The 22686-nt window shown below is 46.6% G+C and overlaps 1 protein-coding gene across 2 annotated transcripts in view; it reads right to left on the bottom strand.

The window, feature by feature from the left end:
- The window catches only part of WDFY4 (WDFY family member 4), a 1018342-nt gene that overhangs the window by 414192 nt on the left and 581464 nt on the right, over positions 1 to 22686 (bottom strand). For both annotated transcript variants that reach the window (XM_078642707.1, XM_078642708.1), the window contains 3 exons: positions 21809 to 21934; positions 9489 to 9650; positions 1863 to 2054 (listed from right to left, as the gene is read on the bottom strand). In XM_078642707.1, the coding sequence (XP_078498833.1) occupies positions 1863 to 2054; positions 9489 to 9650; positions 21809 to 21934 (480 nt within the window). The remainder of the gene's footprint in view (positions 1 to 1862; positions 2055 to 9488; positions 9651 to 21808; positions 21935 to 22686) is intronic.

Genomic DNA, 22686 nt, shown 5'->3' with positions numbered 1-22686 from the left:
TTTCCCCTCCTCGTCCCACCCACGCACTCCTCCATTACCTCCCACCCCGATGTCCTTTACTAAAAAACATTTGCGCTTTTGTAATTTACTGATCCAAATTGTGTTCGCCATCTTGGATCATTAAATAAAAAATTAAGTCAAATGGGGTCAGTTGGAGCCATCACGCATACACGCGCCAGTGTAAGGACGTGACTGCCAGCAGCAATGTCATCATGTCTTTTTTTTTACAATGTGCCACAGCCTCTGGAAAAAGCCCAATGCTGTAGAGCATCCTCAATAGCATTTGCAAGTATTTCGATGGTCTTTTATGTAAAATGTGGCTTCTAGCAGTGAACCAATTTAACACCACACCAAAGTATGAGTAAATCATGCTAATTAAATACCTGTAGGAACTACATTCACTATACCATTAATTTCACCCTTGAGGGTGGACGGAGTTGCCCTCACTTTTATCTGAAAGAGACATGATACTACCCACAAGGAGGAGGAGTTGCTGCACTCCAAAGTGCGCAAGACTGCTTTGTCGGCCCTCTTTGGCCGGCCAAGTAGTCCATCGCACTTTGCATGTTTCCCACCAGGCTGCCTTATAGCCTGGTGGGGAACATGCCCAGCCTCCCATTCACCGTCTGAGCGCCATGCCACTGAGCTCAAGACCAATTGTAGGTGGCTTAGGGGAGGGAGCCGTGTGCTTCCTGGCTCCGGCAGAGAGACGACGAGGGATGACGTAGGAGAGACAGCTCAGAACTCGAGAAGCAGCAAAGTGGTAAGTGTTTTTTTTTATTGTGTAATTCCACCTCCCCCTGACACATATCTGTCCCTCCACTCCTGTTCTCTGCCAGCTGCTACTGCTTCCTTCTTACACAATTCAGGGACCTATAGACTTTGTGGTTGCAAGGAAGAAACTTTTCCTCACCTACCTTTTTTTATATCCTATAATGCTAGTTTCTAGCGAACCTTGGGGCATATGTGCAAAAGAAAATGCGGTGTTACGCCAAATTTGGTAAGGCAGCACTCCGACATTTTCAAAACTCAGGGAGGCAATGTATTTGAGAAAATACAGCGCACCCCTGTGCTCCCCCTAGCACTGGTGCTAAAAAAATCTGTCACAGCGCAAGCAACCTGCTGCCATGTTGCAAGGGTGTCTGCACTGCAGGAGCGATTGTTTATGTGCAGGAAGGCACCTTCCTGCACATAGACAATCAATAATGGTGATTTGCTCTTTCTATGTGTGCAACAGAATGCAGCACACATAAAAAGAGCAAAGAACGAGTAGCGCCATTCTAAGACCAGATGTTCCCTGGCCTTTGTTTTTGCCCCTGCCCCAGCCTTGTAAATTGTAAATCTGGGGCAGCGTCAAAAAGCAATGGGTGTTGCGGTGGAACACACACAGCAAAACCCATTACACGGACGTTTCATGCTAAGTGCTGCATGAAAAAGGGCTATATTTCAAGGCGGCGTTAAGCCACAAAAAGTGTCTTAATGCCGCTTTGTAAATAAAGAGAGAAAGGTATAGCGCCATCAGACAATTGCTAAAAGTGACGTTCTGCTGGCGATTTCCCCTTGTACAAATTCCTCTTTTTTTAAAATCATGACATATGGTCTACATCACATACTGTACAGTTTTGGGTGAATCAGAGTTCAATGGTGCAATTTAAATTAGCTACATTCATGACAACTATATGTTCTAAAATGCAGTCAGCGCCAGCTACTTCATATTTTTCAAAGAATTTGTCTTGTACCTATGTATTTTTTATGTGATGTATGATTAAGGTCTCAAATGACCAATGCTTGTTTTGCCTACCCGCCCAAAATGCAGCATCGTAAACAAAATAAAAATGAGAAGAAATGAAATGAACTCAAACCTCCAGCAGCAGGTCCAAGGGATGGCTCTGTTTGCGAGCAGGAATGTTGAGCAAACTCTCCATGAGCAGGTTGCGCATGAAGTCGCACACTTGCTTTCTCGCAGGGTGAACCTCTTGAGACTCTGGGACATCTTTTTCGACAACAAGAGTAGCAGCTTCGGTGTAGGCACTGACCACAGCATCACATATGTCCTGGAAGAGTCAAGAGTTGGGTAAATGTGGTAGACATCTCTTGCTTGATATACCATAGCTGCAGGTTTATACAGAAATAATAGTTTAACCGCATGCGTGCGGACGGAATTCCGCTCGTACGCGGAGATTTTTAAAAGCGCATGTTACGTGACGAGCTGGGCTCGTCATCAGCGTGCGAGGAGGCTACCTCATGACGAGCCCAGCTCGTCATCAGCGTGGAAGGTGTTAAGTAGCTTTAACAGAGCATAAGTGGTACAGGAATCAGGGGCGGCCAGTGGCACATACAACTGGTGGGTGATGGGCAAAGATTTAACCCACTGACCTGCACTAATAAAAACCAGCAGTGCCCTGAGGCTCAAAGCCAAAGCTCTCAATCGTGGTCCACTTTAAACAGTGTTCATAACCAGGCATGATTAGGAGCTCTGGAGTTCAGACTGTAGGCACTGCCAGTTTCTCCCAGTGTTGTTAGTCTGGGTATCCAGTCAATTCTTGATCTCTCCCCTGTGATCCTCCCACATGAAGCTATCCATTGCAAACATCCATGGAAAAGCACGGCAAGAAACGTCCAGAATACACTGACAAACATCAATAAATTGCAAGACTCCTCATAGGAATATGGTGTGTACTGAATCCCACGATACTAGATTGGGATAAAATCCACCAGGAATTGGTTAGGAAGAAACCCCTGCAGCATCAAATGGTAATGTCATTTCATCAGGAATATGTTGCGATTTCCTCCGTGGATTGATTTACCATCTACAAAGGAGTCAACATCACGATCAGAAGGCACACTGGACTGCGTAATTCAAGGATGGAATATGGTACGCGGCTCTCAGGCACACGAACGGGAGAGACTGCCGCTGAATTCGGGAGACATTGAGGTCGGCACCGGGAGAGATCCTCAAACGATCAGACCATAGACTCACTAGCAGTGGAGAGCATTGACTGTGGGTAGAGACTTAGACTACACATTCAGTGACTGCGAGAAGGAGAAAAGGAGCCATGTGCTCCTCACGGACAGTGGAGAGAAAACAGGACACGCGCTCACTGGCCACAGGGAGAAACTGGAAATAAGATCACTGGCTATAAGGAAAAAATAGACCATACATTTCACAACTGTGCAAGAAAACAGACCACACACACTCACTGAAAGTCAGGAGAAAACGTATCACAGGTTCACTAAGGGAAAAATGACCATACATTCCTAGAGAGAGAGAGTACATAATTCAGATCATTGACTCACTGACAGAGGAGGGAAAAGCGAACACTCACTCGACTGTGGGCTGGACACAGACCACACATTCACTAACTGTGAGCAGAAAACCCACCATGCATGCTGTGACTGTGAGGGGAAGCAGACTGCACAAACGCAATGGGTCTTGGAAATAAATACGGCATGCCCTTGCTAATTGGATTAAACATCAGCTCCAAGCTTTCTCTATCGATAGGATTGTATGCAAGGAACGATCAATGAAATACAACTCGATGTTTGGACAATTATCAGCAAGTGAGGTTCTGATAAGGGAATAGATGTCCTGCACGTAATGCAAAAAATATGACCCATTGCTCCATTAGTGTTGTCAAGCAAAGGTCTACCAATTAAAAAACACTTCTGTCATGCAGTAAAAAAAATGTCAAGCATGGACACGTCAGTGAAGATTCAATGGCTCATCAATGGATTTCAGAGCAAGGAAATAAGACTTGAATCTCTATCCGCATCAAGACAAACCAAGACCCAGTCATAAGATATGGCTTGAGGCTCCATCAATGCCATGGCAGGCAAAGAATGATACAAAATCAGACTAAATGTTTGATCAGTGTCTGTCATGAGTGTTAAGGCAACAGCACCAACAACATCACAATTCACGCCTTATCAATGACATGTTCCATAACAATATAGGACTCAATGCTCAATCAACTACATATCAAGCAATGACAGACCAACACATGTAAACAGAATGCTCAATCACAGACATATGACTCCATGATCCGCTAATGACATATCAAAGCACATTCCACTAATTAAAAAAGTCAATGTTTTTCCAAGACACTACAAGCAATAACTCAGCAACAAAAACAACTAAATTCTCCATCAATGATGTAACAAGATCAGAGTGTGTCAAGTAAAAATTACTCTCAGGCACTCAGTATGAGAGGCATCAAGGACCCATCAATGAAATTATGGAGAAGCACCCACTCATTAAATGTGATGTAGAAAGCATCAACAACGTATGACTGAAGCATGCGTTAGTGACCCACGGAATTTACAGGATCCAGGCATAAATGAAAGAAAAAAACTGACAGAAGTGCCACTGATTGAATGTGACCTAAAGATCATATCATTGAATTTAATCTTGAAATCAGTTAATAGATTTATCCAAAGATTTTATTTCTTACTAATGGGACATTCTGCAAAAGATGCTTTCTTGAAATGTACTTTTATTGTCGAAGGGTGACATACTTTTTCATCTCCTTAAAAGTATTTTAGAACTGTGAAATGAAACCAGGAGACAGACATGAACTCCTAATATAGCTTCCATTGTCATATTCACCATCATTAGACATGACTAAAGAAGCGGCCAATGAAATGTTAGCATAAAATGACTAACATAATAACACGCAAGAATACAAAAACAAGTACCTCTATCAATGGGAAATTCAACTAATTAATCACTTGTCTTCATAATTTTTCTATTTCTTTATGTTTTTGTTCTAACCTAAGAGATACGCCTTAATGCAGATAAAAAATACTGCAATCTCCATAGCATTTAGTACACAAGATTGGAAATTCTCCACCTAAATTTTCTAAACAGACAGCTGTTTCAACGTGATAGTCTATGTACTTATTTACCTGATGCTCTACAACAATATCTTGGAATTACTTGAGAGTATTCAGCATGCAAAAAAGAGCAGTGAGAGACTTACTAGTTGCAAACAAAGGATCCCCTATTCGGTACTCTTCATCTGCTCCATCTGGTGGCAGGAGTATAGAGCGTTGATGTTGGACAGAGTAAATATTAGTTAGTTATGAGTTGCCCTTCAACAAGGAGTTGGCTCTGTGTGGGATTGCATGTTGCACAGAAGGCATATTTAGCTAATCAGGAAAGGTGAGAAACATAAAGAGCTCGTAGAGCTATTGCAGTGTGATCACAATTTAAAAAAAATTGACTTTGAGGGAGGATATCTTTTTGTATATGGTGATGGTTGAAAGCTTTCCTGGGAATAGGGGTTGAGGGAAAGATATACATTTGGTGGTCCTGCTGAGTGTCAGTCTTTAGACTGGAGCAGGCCTGAGGAGGGGTAGAGATAAACTGGGGTAGGAGGTGCACCAGAGGCAGAGCTAGCCCGACTTGCTTGAAGTTGAGGCTAGATAGGAAGCAGGTCTGTGAGTTTCGGTGTGGGTACAGGGTTTGGTTGTTGGGTCTAGTTGTCAGAGGCGGAGTTTGTAGGAGGGATTGAGTGCAAATGCTGCTAGCTACAGTAATCAGGTAGAAACTGGCATCAGTGAGTCTGAGGGCCCATCCAACAAGGGCCTAATGAGCAGATGGGAGTCAGGACCATGGTGAGCGATCGCATCTTGGAGGGGGCAGTGTGGCTAGACTGGGACAGTGACTATGGATGCTTATTTGAGAGTAAGCATGGTCACCTCAATAGGAGTCTTTTTGCACACCAGAAGGCATCTTCTCAAGGCAGATCAAATCACAAACGACTTCTTAAGGATTCTACCAAGGAACCATATTTGACCTGTACTCCTTGGAAGAAGTAATGGCAATAGCAATGGCAAGATTCAGTGTCCACGGAGTGTTGTTGGCTCCAATTATATTGGCTCCATTTTGCAGGAAAACTTATATCACACTGTACCAATGAAAGTGGAAATGTCGTGGATTATTGTGATAACCCGTCTTCGGCTAATCAAAACTGGGGAAATATTGCTGGGTCTAACAATGCTCCAAATATTTTATTGTGCATATAACTTCGGGTTAAACTGCGCCGCTTCAAGTGCGTGTGACTGGCAATATATGATTTTTATTAGTAATATTGTATATACTGCTGCTTTTATTGCAAAGTATTTCGATGATGCTTATTGTCTCGGAGGGTACAGTTTTCAGGGAGCATTTGGCTGTTCACAATGTCACTGTAGTATCGTAGTAACTGTAGTAACGTTTTCCGTGTCTCAAATATTGGCAGGCAATTTTATACTACCAAATTCATTAATGGCTATGGTTTTTTATGGTCCACCCCTCGTGTTTTGGCCAAAAATTATGGGCTCTGCTTCCTTAATTCTACAAATATTGATGGTTGGAGAATTATATGCCTGGTGAAGCAACCCCTATAATAACTTAGCTGTCAAACTCGTGAAATATTTGGTAAGAATTAATTAGCAACAAATTATACAAAATGGCATAATGGAAGGTCACATTTTGAACTGATCAATACATTTGTAACCTCTTTTTTTGTCACGTTAATTATCTCTGTGACACTGCTAGATTGAACCAATAATTGTGGAATAACATTTCATACAGCAATATACGACGTACTCCACTTTATTAATGCTTATAATACATATTCATTAGAGGCAGATGTAAGCTAGCAGCTTGAGCCTCCGTGCCAAATGTTGTGGATCTGGTTTATCAGTATTCCACAAAGTGTGGCACATAAGAAATTGTAAACCGTTTTTGCTTCAATGGGGACATAGCACACTGAGCTACTGGCTCATCCACAATATAAACTCATTAATTAAAGAAGCAGATAGCACCAATTATTAGCCATTTTACATCAAATTAAAAGGAAAATTACAAAAGTGGAAAAGTTCTTCAACTTGTTTTTTATGAAAGGGGTTAACCAGCTTCTATAAATGTTATTGTGATTCTCTTGTGAATGCAAAATGTATATACTACAATTCACTAATACATCATAATAAGGAAACTAGAGATATTTTCAAAGGAAAATATTGGAACAATTGAAATGCTCGTCAAAACCCTCCTCCTCCTTTAAAGGTACTCAGAATTGTGTGCCAATTTAACCTATTTCTCTGATGATAAAGTCATAACTCTAATTAGTTGATGGCTACAAAGTCCCGGGTATGCCAACAAATGATCACTGGAACTTGTTTTCAACGTTGTCAACATTTTGACTTATGATCTAATGAAAGGGGTGGACCATAGGAAGGGTACTGCCTGTCCAGCTGACTCTTCTCACATCTCTGTCAGTATATGCATGGACATTACATTAGCTCTTCTTCTTTTGTGAACAGTGTCATCCTTACAGTTAATATTTCTATTACTCTGGGAACTTTTATTTTATTTATTTATTTTTAGAGTTTTCTATAGCGCGAACCAGACCCAAGGTAGGGTATCAGAGCGCTTTACATAGTGAGCAAGGTATTGGATAGCACATATAGTAAAAATGTGGCATTAAAAAAAAAGCATAGCATATAAAGTAACAACATAGGATAACAGAGTTCGGGGGATAAAAGCAGAATAGGTAAATACAGCATTCAAACACCTTTCCTGCTTTAACTGGATGCTTTTAACCTATCACTAAAATTTCCATTAGCTTGAAAACCCTGGCAAGAGTGATGATCATCAAGTGACAGCAAGATAGGAGAAATTTCTTAGAGTCTTTTTTTACTCTGATCTGTCTATGGCCACTCAAACGAATTGTTATTTTTAATGCAACAACTGTAATTATTAATATAATTATTACTGTTATTAACAAACATCTACTAATCAAATAATGAAATGGGCTCCGAAGACGAATTAGGTCCAAATAAAGAGGAAAACAGAAATATTTTTTTCTGAAGAAGAGAAGAGAGGGTGCCTAACAAACAAATGTTGCGAAACAGATCCAGGCTCTATGGAGCTGCAGGAAAAAAGTGCTTAGTTTATGGTCTCTCACTCCTTGATTTTAGGGATTTTGAGGTGGAGAGATCCTTTGCAGAGTGTTTTTCTAGTCCCACTGTTCAGTCAGCATGTTTTCAAGTAGCAAGGTTGTGTGAAGTAAATAGCTTCATAGGTAAAAAAGCAAACTATAAAAAATGTTTCATAGTGTGACAAACAGTGATAGGGGGAGTGGGGAATGGTCCTGGGCCTTGGACCTGGATTTTGATGCAAGGATGGCCTGCTGGGGGGACCTAGCTATATGGAGCAGTGCTAAAGGTATTTGGATAGTGATGTGGGAGTTTGTGATCAAATAGAGGTTAACAGTTCTTGAGTAGCCTCCAGTCAACATAATGGGAGGTGTACTTCTCTGATTTATCACTGTTCACTGGTTCACTGTTTTGGTGGATCATCTGGAGATGCAGGACACACTCTTTAGGTAGTAAAATTGCTGTTTCATTTGGTGTGGGTATTTTTGCTAGATGCCTGTAAGTAGTGGCGGCAAACAGCCTTATTTAGTAGTCCTATTTGGGAGACCCTGTCTGAGATTCCTGATTGTCTTTAATTTGGAAGAGACACAAAGTGTGAGTGAAAATTATTATTTGGCTCAAACAGATGATGCATTCGTTAGCCTATCTGGTGAATTAAACTCAAATGAACTGCTAGGTATACCAAAGAGAGTGGTCATGTAAGCGAGGTAACTAATCTCTCTGCTATACGGACAGTGTACTGTCCCAAGGAAGCCGTCTTAGATCACCAAATCAGTATGATCGCTGGCTGATTAGAGGACTTTAACTGGATTTGTACTAGGTAAAAGGTCCGCAAAACAGTGATAAAACCACACCATTGGGATCCAAAAGAAAACACTGTCAGTGAGATAGAACTCAAAGATCACTCAGTGGCAGGTAAGAAAAGGCTCCACTAATTGGAGTCAACCTCAACGTGTCCTGACCAGTGCTTAATTTGAGAAATAATAAGTGTCAGGGCTCTCGTCAGAAGGCCACAACAGCTTGCACCACACATTGCCGCTGCCAATGATAGTAACAGCACAACAACCAACCACCGCACTTCTACAAGTGTAACAATTCAGACTAGTTCAGGCCCGCAAAGCTATAGGAATGGTTTGGGTGGCAGGAAACAGTCATTTGTAATGTATATTGAATTTAAAAATGACCTGTTGTTGTGGTCATCTTTGAAATCAGCCAGACAGTGCCACCTTGTGCCAGACTGTCCCAAGACCTGTGTTGACAATTAAGTGCCCGTGCTAAGCACCGGAAACCACTGGCTCAAATTGAGCACTGCCCAGGTCAGATGTGACCCAAGGTGGTCCCACTGAAAAAAGTAATTCTCCTTATTGCTGGACAGCAAAGAGTCCTTGCAGTGTTCCATTGGTCTCTTTTTCTTCTACACATGGCACTATGATCCTTGCTGCCTGGCTGCACCATGTACCAACAAAGCATACACGGGGAGAAAGACTTTCTAAAAACAGGGCCCTCATAGAGCGCATTGCTATCACAAATACATATCACCAAAGCTTCTACTGAATCCCACAAACCATATGAGCACCAGAGGGCAAGATGATGATGGCTAACGTCTGAAGGAAATCTGCAGAGATCCACAGGGGGTCACAGGGGTACCGGTGATAGACAATGCACAGGAATTGCATCACGCTGCCAGGATAGCTGATCTCCCAGGAGTCTTCCTCGCCTGATGGGGTCTAAACATCAAACAACATTGGGTTATATATTGGATACATTCTCAGGTGAGGAAAACACATCACCCCTCAGCAACCTTGCAATTTACATGTTTATGTATACTACAGAATTAGGTAAAATTGCTGATTCTGTTGGACGGCACACATTTAATACATCTGAGGGTTAGAATTACAGCCAATCAGAACAGTGATTCATGCCATTAACATAAAGATAGTTCTCTGTCTGAATTGGAAAACACACTGTTAGACAGGTAGATGGTCCAAAAACACACTGCCAGCCAGGTATATACAAAATCAACACAATGATGGGCAGACAAACATGCAAAGGAAGCTGATGGTCTTGTCTATATTCAATAAGCATACTCTGTCAGGCACACAAACAATGCAACGTAGACAAACAACGCAACGTAGAAGGTGTCAGTCATCCTTATAATAATTAAAAAGATTGGTAAGGCATTCATGGGGAAAACTCAATGATGTCAAGACATTCACACACAGTCGCCGCGGCCAGGGCGACTGACTCCAGAATCTGGGGATCACGGTTCGATCCCCGGTGCCGGCAGCAGATTAGCCTAGCACCATGTGACTCTGGGCAAAAGCTTGCTTAATCTTCCTGACAGCCCCAAGCGCCTAGAGACCCTTACGGGTGATTGTTCGCACTTTACAAATGTGGATTATTATTATTATACTGATGGCCACGAGCATTGGTTATATAGGCACTGGTCACTGTATACATACAACTTACAAACTACACATGTTGTACACAGTGATGTAAAGGCAACCAAGCACATACTCAAGTCAAATCACATTGATATACACATCATAAAAATACGTACTACGAGGTACGGTAGTGTTAGACCTGTCTGCCTTTGGGTAGTCCCTCCAATTTAATATTTATGTTGTCCCCTTTCTGCCCCTCATTCCCTTTCTATCTTTTTGTGTCCACTAGATTTTTATAGGTGTTGTCCTGGAGGATAGATGCTCTTTTGCCCTCATAGTTTTTCACCTCGGGCCTAGGTGCCTTTTCCTGACAAGAATTCACCAAGATATACAAAATGGTGGTTTTCAACTGTTACAACTGCCATTCCCTAGAATGCCCCATAGGTTAACATTAGAGCCTTCTGGAACATTCTGGACCCTACTGGACCCTGTGAGGACAGGCTATATAAGGGCAGAGGTCAGGAAGCCATTTTGTCTTGTCAGAGAGGAACAGCTAGAGTGAAGGCTGAGGTCTGGCAGGGGTAGGATCCTCACAGGGTAGACTACTTTTCAAGGGTTGCCTCCTGATTGGGATCACCACCCCCCATTCCTATTGACCTAACCAAGTTAGTCCCGTCCTGCTGACCCTGGAAAAGGAGTTACCTCGAGTCAGGTGAAGGGGTTAATCCCAGTTAACGGTGGAGCTGCGGAGATCCCTGCTGTGGGGAACGGAAGTGAGAATTCCCCCTTCGCCTTCTCTTGTCCAGTATGGAGGGTTAGCGTGTTCTTGCTGAGCATAGAGGATTGGGGCTCAAAAGTGAGAGACTTCACCTCTAACCCCCTTCTCTAGGGCGGCGAAGCAGACTACTGCCCTCGTGAAACTGTGGCCTCTCACCTGTGACTGAAAGTGCAGCCAGCGAATACACCTCCCCACTCGTGAGGACGAGGAGAAGAGAGTCGGGGTTCTGGTGGCTGTGTTGTTCGTTCTGAGTCCGCCGGGGGCGGGACACCTGGGGAATTGATAGCGCTGTTGTGGCAGCGCGACTGGTCTGAGAAGGAAGGGGCTGGCCGAGCCTGAAGTCGTGCGCTACTGCGCATAAGCCAAGCCAGTACTGTTCTCCCTGACAGGAGGGGCCTAGGATCGAGCAGGCCCGGTGGAGAGCCACTGCCAGCGTCAGACGTACAGGGCAGACTCCGCTCCTGGACCGCTTCTCTCCCGCACATGCGCGGTAGCGCCACCGCGGGGAAAATCGTCGAAGACAGCCTGAGGGGAGATCCCAGAGGAGCGGCTCTGTAGAGCGTCTGCCAGTCTGCGAGAGCGCCGTGCGCCACACCCAGGAGGGCGCCTGCTCTCCTGACAGGAGAAGGAGCAGGGAAGCCCTTACTTCAACGGAGAACTCACCCGAAGTGGACGGGGCCGGCCGGTAACCAAGAACTAAGTACTTCATCGCCAAGTAAGCTGGGAAGGCTGAGGGGAGGGAGAATCAGGACATACCCAACGCCTGCCGGTAAAGGAGGACTGGGCAGCACATCATCCCGCCGGGCCTATTAGCCAAGAAACAGTGCATCCCTGGCTGGTTCCCGCATTCAAAAGGGGAATAGGGGGCCTGCTGGGTAGTAGCTTCTTGATAAGCCAGCTGAGATAACTTATATTCTCCTTCTGCTAGGGGGGGTTGGAGGTGTCAGAAGCCTATGTAAGTTAAATTGCACCTTCTCTCTCAGCCACTGGTGTATGGAACCACCCTCAGATAGTACTGGAAAGGGGATTGCCTAAAAAGTCGGTAACCTGAACTGGGGAATGGTTATGCCAGTCTGTTTTCCCTGAAATGAAATGTCTGTGGGAAGGATTTAATTATCTGACAAGAGCCTAAATTCAAAAGGAGGTTTAAACAGTGTTAATTGAAGTACTATACTATTGCACATGATCTGTTGGAGAATGTAAAGGTTTACCTGTAACATATAGAGAAGAAAGGAGATATTGTGAACTTGATACATATGATAGTGGGAATTGGAAACCAAGAAGAGAAAAGAATTTGTATAAAACAATTCGTATTTTTCCACAAAAGATTGGTGTAGCGTCATTTTTGTGTGGCTGTGCATTTATTTACTGCTGGGTGGTGAGCAACCTTTACACATGTGCCTCTATGTAGTGACTGTCTTACCCTAGGCCAGGCTACCCTAGGTGACCTGACAACTCTAGGTCCAACATATTGGTGTATAGCGGTGGGATGAAAACTGTGGTTGCGACTACTCTGCAGTAACTAAGTGTAATCCACTAGACTACACCTGGAGTTTTCTCCTGGCGGACTTCCTAATTTTACTTTTTTTTTTTTTTTTTCCAAATGTATTCCTGGTGGTGGGATGGAGGTAGCTTCAGGTTGCCCTTGTAACTCTATTCTTTTTGTGTGCTTGACCTTGAATTGCCTTTAGCAAAATGGAATTTGCACTGGAAGAACTGGACACTTATTCTGTGGCCCAGCTAAAAGACTTCTGTCAACAAATGGGAGTGTTCTTTAACCACTTGGATGCTAAGGGTATTTGCTCTTCTTCATGTAATTTCCATTGAAATCAATGGAAACTCCATGACGAGTTACCCTTGTCATTAGCACTGAAGGGGTTAAGCGTGGTGCCAAGAAGGGGGAACTCCAGACCAGTTTGAGGGCTTGGGTGGAAGCGCGCAGAGAAGGGAAGGAGGAGGAAGAGGGGACAGACCGGGACACGGTCATAGAGGTAGAAGGATTATTCCACCCTGAGGTGGGAAACCTACTCCCAGGACCAATGACCTCTTCTAGGAGGGGCAGTAGTGTCTCCGGGGGAAGCTTGACCGAAGCGGAGCTCACAGACAGGAGGGAAAAAAGGAAGCTGAAGTGGGAGTTAGCCAGGTTAGAACAGGAGAAGGAGGAACAGAGGATGACTCATGAGCTTAGACTAAAAGAGCTAGAACTCAAGGCTCTACAGTTAGGACTCGACAACTCTCCAAATGGTGGCAGCGAAACCAGAGAACCAACCAGGGAGTCCAGACCCTACCTGCCTAAGGATATAGTTGCCAGCTATAGTCAGGGGGATGACATAGCCAAGTGGCTGGCTGCCTATGAGGTCTCCCTAAGAGCCCATGGGATCCAGGAGAAGCACTGGGGGGGGTGGGTTGTACAAATATATGCCTCCTACTGGTCGGGATACCTTGTTAGCCTTAGAACCGGAGGAGCAGACCAACTACCCCACCATGAAGTTAGCATTGATTAGAAAGTTTGGGGGGTGCCCCACAAAACATTTTAAGGTCTGGAAGAAGTGGGCGGACTACCGGGGCCTACTGCTGGACCCCCCGGCGCCTCGGGCCACCGACATAGATTGCGCCCTACCTGACTCTGGGTGAAGTGGTGCACATGCAGCTCTTCTAATTGCTAGTTCCTCTTGATGGACACTGTAGACACCGTGCGGGGAAGTGGGAGGGTACCGGGTGGGTTAGCGGAGGGTGGGACACGGGGGGAATGTTGACTGAATGTATCTGAACGAGATCCTTTTGTGTGCACACTGCCTCTCTGATTCGTAGGGAGCGGTGTTCTATTTCCTGTATTCTTTCAGCTTATAAAATCTAATAAAATTTTGTTCTGAAAAAAAAAAAAGAAAGTTTGGGCTAACCCCGGAGAAGTATCGCCAAAAGTTCAGGGGGAGCCACAAATTAAGCACCCAAAACTGGGTGGATTTCCTGGACTATGCAAGGAAGGCATTGGAGGGCTGGGTACAGGGCAGCGAGTTGAGGGACTATGAGGGGTTATATGACCTTTTTCTTAAAGAGCATCTACTCGAGAAATGCTTTCCCGAGCTGCGCCAACACCTGGTGGACAGCAAGCTGACCAACCCCCGGAAGCTTGCAGAGGAGGCGGACATCTGGGCAAGTACCCGGGTGTCCTCAAAGGGGACTGGAGGGGATTCCCAAAAGGCCGGACAGGCCGCCCCTCAGAAGAAGGAGGGGGGAGATAAAAAGCGGGAGTTCTCTAAAGGTCCCCAAAACAGTTTCCAGGGAAAGGGAACAGGTTTCACCCCTAAGGCTAACCCGCCCAGAAACCCTCATCCTGGCCAGAGCCAGCGGCCAAGGGATGTCCACTGTTTTGAGTGTGGTGGTGTTGGACATTATAAGGGAGATGTCAGATGCTCAAAGAGACCACCCCCTCCCACCGGAGGCAAAGCCCCGGGAGTAGCTAGTGTAGTGCTCGGGGAGGAGTTGCCCTTAGATAAGGGGGGTGAGTGGGCGGGTGTCACCTTAGTGTCCCTGGGAGAACGGGAGATGGTTCCTAAGATCCAGGTGCCCCCAAATACTACCAAGTATGGGCAGTGGATCACCATCAATGGCCAGAGAGGGGAGGCTCTGAGAGATACAGGAGCCAGTATGACTATGGTGAGAAGTCAACTGGTGTCTCCAGAGCAGGTGATTCCCAATGTACTCCACCCCGCCGCGATGGCTGACGGCAGAATGGGCCACTACCCCGTGGCCGAGGTTCCCTTTGAGTGGGAAGGGGTTGCAGGTTCACTTCGAGTTGCCGTAAGCCCTGCCGTGCCAGTTGATTGTCTGCTGGGGAATGACATGGAGCACAATGCTTGGAGAGAGGTGGAATACCGGACGCATACAGAGATGCTGGGTACACCTGACTGGGCCTGTGTAAGCACAAGGTCTGCGACTGCCCGGAGAGGGAGTTCGCCTGGGTTGGAGCCTGGAACAATGGCCCAACCCGCTGCCAAAAAGGGACAGACCCGAAGACAGGAGAAGCCTGCTTCGGCTTCCACACCTCATGTGACAGATCGGCCACCTGCGGTGGTGGACCAGGAGTCCGTGGAGGGGGGAGTAGTTTCTCTGGAGGACCTGCCCATCCCTGCTGAGTGGCATGTGGAGGGAGTTCCTACCAGAGAAGAGTTCTGTAAGGGCCAGAAGGAGTGCCCTACCCTTGAGGGACTGAGGCGACAGGCTGAAGCCCAGGCAGCAGGGGACGTTGCGGGACACTACCACATTTACTGGGAGGATGGACTCCTCTACAGTGAACCCAAGGTACCCTTACCTGGTTCATCAAGGGCCTTTGTAGTCCCGCAACGAAACCGAGCCTTTCTGCTGGAATTGGCTCACGAAATACCTTTGGCTGGACACTTAGGTCAGGACAAGACCTTTGCTCGGCTTGTCCTCCACTTTTACTGGCCTCAGATGAAAGTGGCGTCTAACACCTACTGTCAGACATGTGTATCCTGCCAAGCCAGTGGGAAAACAGGGGTGAAGCTGAAAGCTCCCCTGGAACCACTTCCTGTCGTTAGCACCCCATTGAAAGGGTGGGCATCGACATTGTAGGGCTATTGGATCCACCAACAACAGCTGGTCACAGGTTTATCCTGGTTCTGGTGGATCATGCCACATGGTACCCAGAGGCAATTCCTCTAAGGACTGTCACTGCACCTGTGGTGGCTAGGGCCCTGATGGGGATCTTTACCCGAGTGGGTTTTCCCAAGGAAGTTGTGTCCGACAGGGGGACCAACTTTATGTCAGCGTACATGCGGGCAATGTGGAAGGAGTGTGGGGTGACCTACCGGTTCACCACTCCCTATCACCCCCAGTCAAATGGACTGGTAGAAAGGTTCAACAAGACCTTGAAGGGCATGATCAGAAGTCTGCCTGAAAGCCTGCGGAGGAAATGGGACGTCCTCCTACCCTGTTTGCTATTTTCCTACAGGGAAGTGCCACAGAAGGGAGTGGGCTTCAGCCCCTTTGAGCTTCTGTATGGGCACCCTGTACGCGGTCCTCTCAGCCTGGTGAAGGATGGATGGGAAAAGTCTCCCAGGAAACCCCCCAGGATGTGGTGAGCTACATGCTGGCCTTCAGAAGCCAAATGGCGAAGTTGTGGAAGCAAGCTTCTGACAACTTGGAGGCCAGCCAGGCAGTAATGAAGGAGTGGTATGACCACAACGCTCACCCGGTGGAGTTGGAGCCTGGCCAGAAAGTGTGGGTGATGGAGCCTGGAGAGCTAAGTGCCCTCCAGGATCGCTGGACAGGCCCCTTTGAGGTGTTAGAAAAGAAGGGTAAGGCACATACCTGGTGGACCTTAAGACCCCTCGACAGCCCCTACGGGTGCTACATGCTAACCGACTCAAACCCCACCATGAGAGGCCCGAGGTCATCTTAATGATGGTGACTGATGGAGGAGAGGAAGCGGAAAGCGAACCTCTCCCAGACTTGTTCTCGTCTCAAGAAAAGGATGGGTCAGTGGAGGGAGTGATTCTCTCTCCAACCCTAACTCCTGAACAGCGGGAGGACTGCCGCCAGATACTGGAGCAGTACTCTACGTTGTTCTCCCTTGTCCCGGGAAGGACTCACCTGTGTACCCATGATGTGGACACAGGGGACAGCCCACCAGTGAAGTCAAAGACCTACCGGCTGTCCGACAAAGTGAAGGCTAGCATCCATGGAGAAGTTACCAAGATGCTGGAGCTAGGAGTTATAGAACCTTCCAGCAGCCCCTGGTCCAGTCCGGTGGTTCTAGTGCCAAAAGCCGCTCCACCAGGCACCACTCCAGAACTGAGGTTCTGGGTGGATTACCGGGGACTGAACTCAGTTACAAAAACTGATGCTCATCCGATCCCTAGGGCGGATGAATTAATTGACCGGCTAGGAGCTGCCCAATATCTTAGTACCTTTGACCTCACTTCAGGGTACTGGCAGATCTCCTTGACAGATGGAGCAAAGGAAAGGTCAGCCTTCTCCACGCCTGAGGGACACTTCCAATTTTGTGTGATGCCCTTTGGGCTCAAGAATGCCCCTGCCACTTTTCAGCGGCTGGTGAATCAGGTCCTCTCCGGAATGGAGGGTTTCTCTGCTGCTTACCTGGATGACATTGCTGTCTTCAGCAGCAGTTGGGAGGACCATTTGCAACATTTGCAAGCAGTTCTCCAGGCCCTGAAACAAGCTGGCTTGACAATCAAAGCCAGCAAATGTCAGATTGGGCAGGGGTCGGTTGTGTACCTTGGACACTTGGTGGGTAGGGGAACAGTGCAGCCCCTTCAGGCAAAGATTGAGGCAATCATGGCCTGGGAACCCCCCAAGACCCAGACTGAGGTCCGAGCTTTCCTGGGCCTCACCGGTTACTACCGTCGCTTTGTGAAGGGATATGGCACTATGGTAGCTCCCCTCACAGAGCTTACCTCAAAGAAACAACCTCGACGGGTAGTTTGGACAGAGGCTTGTCAGCAAGCCTTTGAAAAATTGAAGCAGGCAATGTGTGCAGCACCGGTCCTGAGGGCCCCAGACTTCTCTAAGGAGTTCATTGTCCAGACAGATGCATCAGAACATGGCATTGGGGCAATGTTATCGCAACTTAATGAGGAGGGCCTGGATCAGCCTGTAGTTTTCCTATCTAGGAGACTGCTTCCCCGGGAACAGAAGTGGAGTGCAATTGAGAGGGAAGCTTTTGCGGTGGTGTGGGCTCTGAAGAAGTTGCGGCCATACCTGTTTGGCTCGCACTTCCTGGTTCAGACTGACCACCGACCCCTTCGTTGGCTGATGCAAATGAAGGGGGAAAACCCCAAGTTGTTGAGATGGTCCATCTCCCTACAGGGAATGGATTTCCGGGTGGAACATCGGCCTGGAGTGGACCACGCCAATGCAGACGGCCTCTCCAGGTATTTCCGCCTTAGTGATGAGGACTCCCAAGGGGTTGGGTAGCTCCCCCCACTTTCAGCTGGGGGGGACGCGTGTTAGACCTGTCTGCCTTTGGGTAGTCCCTCCAATTTATTATTCCCTTTCTATCTTTTTGTGTCCACTAGATTTTTATAGGTGTTGTCCTGGGGGATAGATGCTCTTTTGCCCTCATAGTTTTTCACCTCGGGCCTAGGTGCCTTTTCCTGACAAGAATTCACCCAGATATACAAAATGGTGGTTTTCAACTGTTACAACTGCCATTCCCTAGAATGCCCCATAGGTTAACATTAGAGCCTTCTGGAACATTCTGGACCCTACTGGACCCTGTGAGGACAGGCTATATAAGGGCAGAGGTCAGGAAGCCATTTTGTCTTGTCAGAGAGGAACAGCTAGAGTGAAGGCTGAGCTCTGGCAGGGGTAGGATCCTCACAGGGTAGACTACTTTTCAAGGGTTGCCTCCTGATTGGGATCACCACCCCCCATTCCTATTGACCTAACCAAGTTAGTCCCGTCCTGCTGACCCTGGACAAGGAGTTACCTCGAGTCAGGTGAAGGGGTTAATCCCAGTTAACGGTGGAGCTGCGGAGATCCCTGCTGTGGGGAACGGAAGTGAGAATTCCCCCTTCGCCTTCTCTTGTCCAGTATGGAGGGTTAGCGTGTTCTTGCTGAGCATAGAGGATTGGGGCTCAAAAGTGAGAGACTTCACCTCTAACCCCCTTCTCTAGGGCGGCGAAGCAGACTACTGCCCTCGTGAAACTGTGGCCTCTCACCTGTGACTGAAAGTGCAGCCAGCGAATACACCTCCCCACTCGTGAGGACGAGGAGAAGAGAGTCGGGGTTCTGGTGGCTGTGTTGTTCGTTCTGAGTCCGCCGGGGGCGGGACACCTGGGGAATCGATAGCGCTGTTGTGGCAGCGCGACTGGTCTGAGAAGGAAGGGGCTGGCCGAGCCTGAAGTCGTGCGCTACTGCGCATAAGCCAAGCCAGTACTGTTCTCCCTGACAGGAGGGGCCTAGGATCGAGCAGGCCCGGTGGAGAGCCACTGCCAGCGTCAGACATACAGGGCAGACTCCGCTCCTGGACCGCTTCTCTCCCGCACATGCGCGGTAGCGCCACCGCGGGGAAAATCGTCGAAGACAGCCTGAGGGGAGATCCCATAGGAGCGGCTCTGTAGAGCGTCTGCCAGTCTGCGAGAGCGCCGTGTGCCACACCCAGGAGGGCGCCTGCTCTCCTGACAGGAGAAGGAGCAGGGAAGCCCTTACTTCAACGGAGAACTCACCCGAAGTGGACGGGGCCGGCCGGTAACCAAGAACTAAGTGCTTCATCGCCAAGTAAGCTGGAAAGGCTGAGGGGAGGGAGAATCAGGACATACCCAACGCCTGCCGGTAAAGGAGGACTGGGCAGCACATCATCCTGCCGGGCCTATTAGCCAAGAAACAGTGCATCCCTGGCTGGTTCCCGCATTCAAAAGGGGAATAGGGGGCCTGCTGGGTAGTAGCTTCTTGATAAGCCAGCTGAGATAACTTATATTCTCCTTCTGCTAGGGGGGGTTGGAGGTGTCAGAAGCCTATGTAAGTTAAATTGCACCTTCTCTCTCAGCCACTGGTGTATGGAACCATCCTCAGATAGTACTGGAAAGGGGATTGCCTAAAAAGTCGGTAACCTGAACTGGGGAATGGTTATGCCAGTCTGTTTTCCCTGAAATGAAATGTCTGTGGGAAGGATTTAATTATCTGACAAGAGCCTAAATTCAAAAGGAGGTTTAAACAGTGTTAATTGAAGTACTATACTATTGCACATGATCTGTTGGAGAATGTAAAGGTTTACCTGTAACATATAGAGAAGAAAGGAGATATTGTGAACTTGATACATATGCTAGTGGGAATTGGAAACCAAGAAGAGAAAAGAATTTTTATAAAACAATTCGTATTTTTCCACAAAAGATTGGTGTAGCGTCATTTTTGTGTGGCTGTGCATTTATTTACTGCTGGGTGGTGAGCAACCTTTACACATGTGCCTCTATGTAGTGACTGTCTTACCCTAGGCCAGGCTACCCTAGGTGACCTGACAACTCTAGGTCCAACAGGTAGGAAACAACCTTATGATAAAAACGTACCTTTTTACAAACACACTTATGAAGCTGGATGTACAGTATAAAAACATTAAACACAAAGTAAATGGTATGAATAAAATTGTAGCAAGCTCTGAATGCTAGAAAACACACAGACGTAAGACATGTATGCTATGTACACGACTATTGCCAAATATGCATTCTATAAAAACAGCAATAACAGTTTTGTGGACAATGCAGTAACCTGTTAATGGGAAGTTCACATCTTTTAATGGAGGTGAGTGGCACCCCTGGCATCTGGAAGTATGATTTTCAAAAATGTGTGTATTTGAAGAAACTACTTGCAAAGGTTTATACTTCTGAAGGCTGCATGCCCTCGGTTAGTCTTTTTCTCATAAGCATATCCTTGTGTGCTAGAAGAGTGAAACATGTATCAGAACATTGCATTGTTGAGCGCTCCATTGAAAACAATGGAGTGCTCAGGGATTCCAATGGCCGGTAGAAGCCCGGAACATCAACATTCCAAAGTTTAACAAAGGCCTCATGAAGCCCGAGGGGATTTCAACCCCCTAAAGCTTCGTGAGGCCTTTGTTTTACAAATTAGAACATTCTGCCCTCTAGGGGCGGAATGTTCTCATAGCCTTAGAGCCCTCCATAGCAGGCTCTAATGGCCATTTAAGGTCCGCTCCCTTGTTAAAGGCACTTGCCTTTGGCTCGGGCCTTTAAAGCTGGAGATGGCCTTTAATGGCCGTTAGAGTCCACTAAGGCGGACTTTAAGACTAAATTAGAATATTGGAATGTTGAGCGCGCCATTAAAAACAATGGAGTGCTCCGGGCTTCTAATGGCCGGTAGAAGCATGGAGCAGAAACATTCCAGTGTTTAACAAAGCCCTCACGCAGCCCGAGGGGATTTCAACCCCCTTGGGCTCCTGTTTTACAAATGAGAACATTCTGCCCTATAGAGGAAGAATGTTCTAATAGCCTTAGAGTCCTACGTAGAAGGCTCTACCGGCCATTAAATGTCAGCTACCTTGTTAAAGGCCCGAGCCGAACTGGAACGGGCATTTAATGGCCGGTAGAGCCCGCTACAATAGGCTCTACAGCTATAAACATGTGCACAATTCCACAAACCTCTGAAATTGGATATGTGTGCTGGCTCTCCTTAGAGACTGACTCTTTGGCTGATGTCAGGGGATCCCCTTTTCCATCTCACACCATAAATAAATGCATTAACAGACTCAACCATGAGCTAAGTCTGAAGTTTTCTTTGACAAAGGCATGCATGAGATGAACTAAAAGATGGCAAAACATGCATGACAAACACACAGATGGCAATGTATCCATGCTGGCATGCACAGAGGGTAAACAAAGCTTGCAACATGCACACGTAGGGCAAGAATGTGTGCATCAATAAACTGATCCCAAGGCATTCATGCTATGAACAAGCTGTTGGCAAGACATGCATGTTTAAGTACACGGATAATGAAGAAAGCATTTAAACCAATGAAGGTCAGGCCTGTCATCAACAGACAGATGTGAAGGCATGCATGGTGTACACATACACTAATTGCACCACTTGTGTGAAATAAACATGCTAACCAAAGCAGGCAGGCAATACGCATTGATGGCGAGCATGTGAGAGTCATGAGAGATAAGGGCTGACAAGGAGTGTGGGACACTGAGGCAGGCAGACACAGGGAGGGAATGGAACCAGAGCTCACCTTTCCAATTGTGACATTCACCATCTCCAGCAGCAATAGCGCCGCCTCAGTGCAAAGTCCGGCCTGCACCACCTGCTCACGGCTGTGGGTCTGTAGCACAGACTGGAAGGCCAAATCCAGAGTGCACTGAGAAGAGGATGAAGGGAAGGAGGAAAAAAAATAGACGGAAGTTATGTTCAAGGGACAGGAGATGTTCATTTGAAACATGTCAAACACAGAGTTAAAATCAGATATCCATATCTAATCAAAAGGACCCAGATTTTAACTGTACCTGTGAGGGGGTGACACTAACCACCCTTAGGGTCATGTAAGTGTCTCAAGGGTACTTGCCTACACCTCTGCGGCTTGTGCCTGTGAGGTGCTCATTGGTCTGATATTGACTTTGGAGGTGACAGAAAATGCTCGACTGAGTAACCTGTAGACTGTATTACAACTTTAAAGATTTTAAAAGAGCCCAAAACTAATATTCAGGCAAAGTAAAACCCTACATAAGGCTAATTTAACATCAGACATAATTAAGACAAAATATAGTTTTGAGCATGGGTCTTGATCATGTCAGAACCTGAGATGGTTCCCTGGGGACAGAGATTTGCTCTGATACATCACTGTTGGCTTAGTCATTACCTGAAAACCTTTAAAACTGCCTATCAGATCTGCCCCTGCTTTCCCCACCCTCTCGGTTAAGCCTATAAAATGACATCTTATATATCAAGGCAGTCTTCCTTCTGCACCTCTACTGCAACAGAGAATGTCTCTTGTTACATGTATTCGGAAATCCTAGTTCGGGCTTAGTTCGAAAGACAGATGTGAGGAGAAACCCATTTCTTGGGGATTTTCTCTGACTGGCCACATCACATCTGGCAAACAGATGTGGAATT

This window comes from Lissotriton helveticus, chromosome 5_1 (genome assembly GCF_964261635.1).
Source record: "Lissotriton helveticus chromosome 5_1, aLisHel1.1, whole genome shotgun sequence".
Lineage (NCBI taxonomy): Eukaryota > Metazoa > Chordata > Amphibia > Caudata > Salamandridae > Lissotriton > Lissotriton helveticus.
This window is presented reverse-complemented; position numbering and strand designations above follow the sequence as displayed.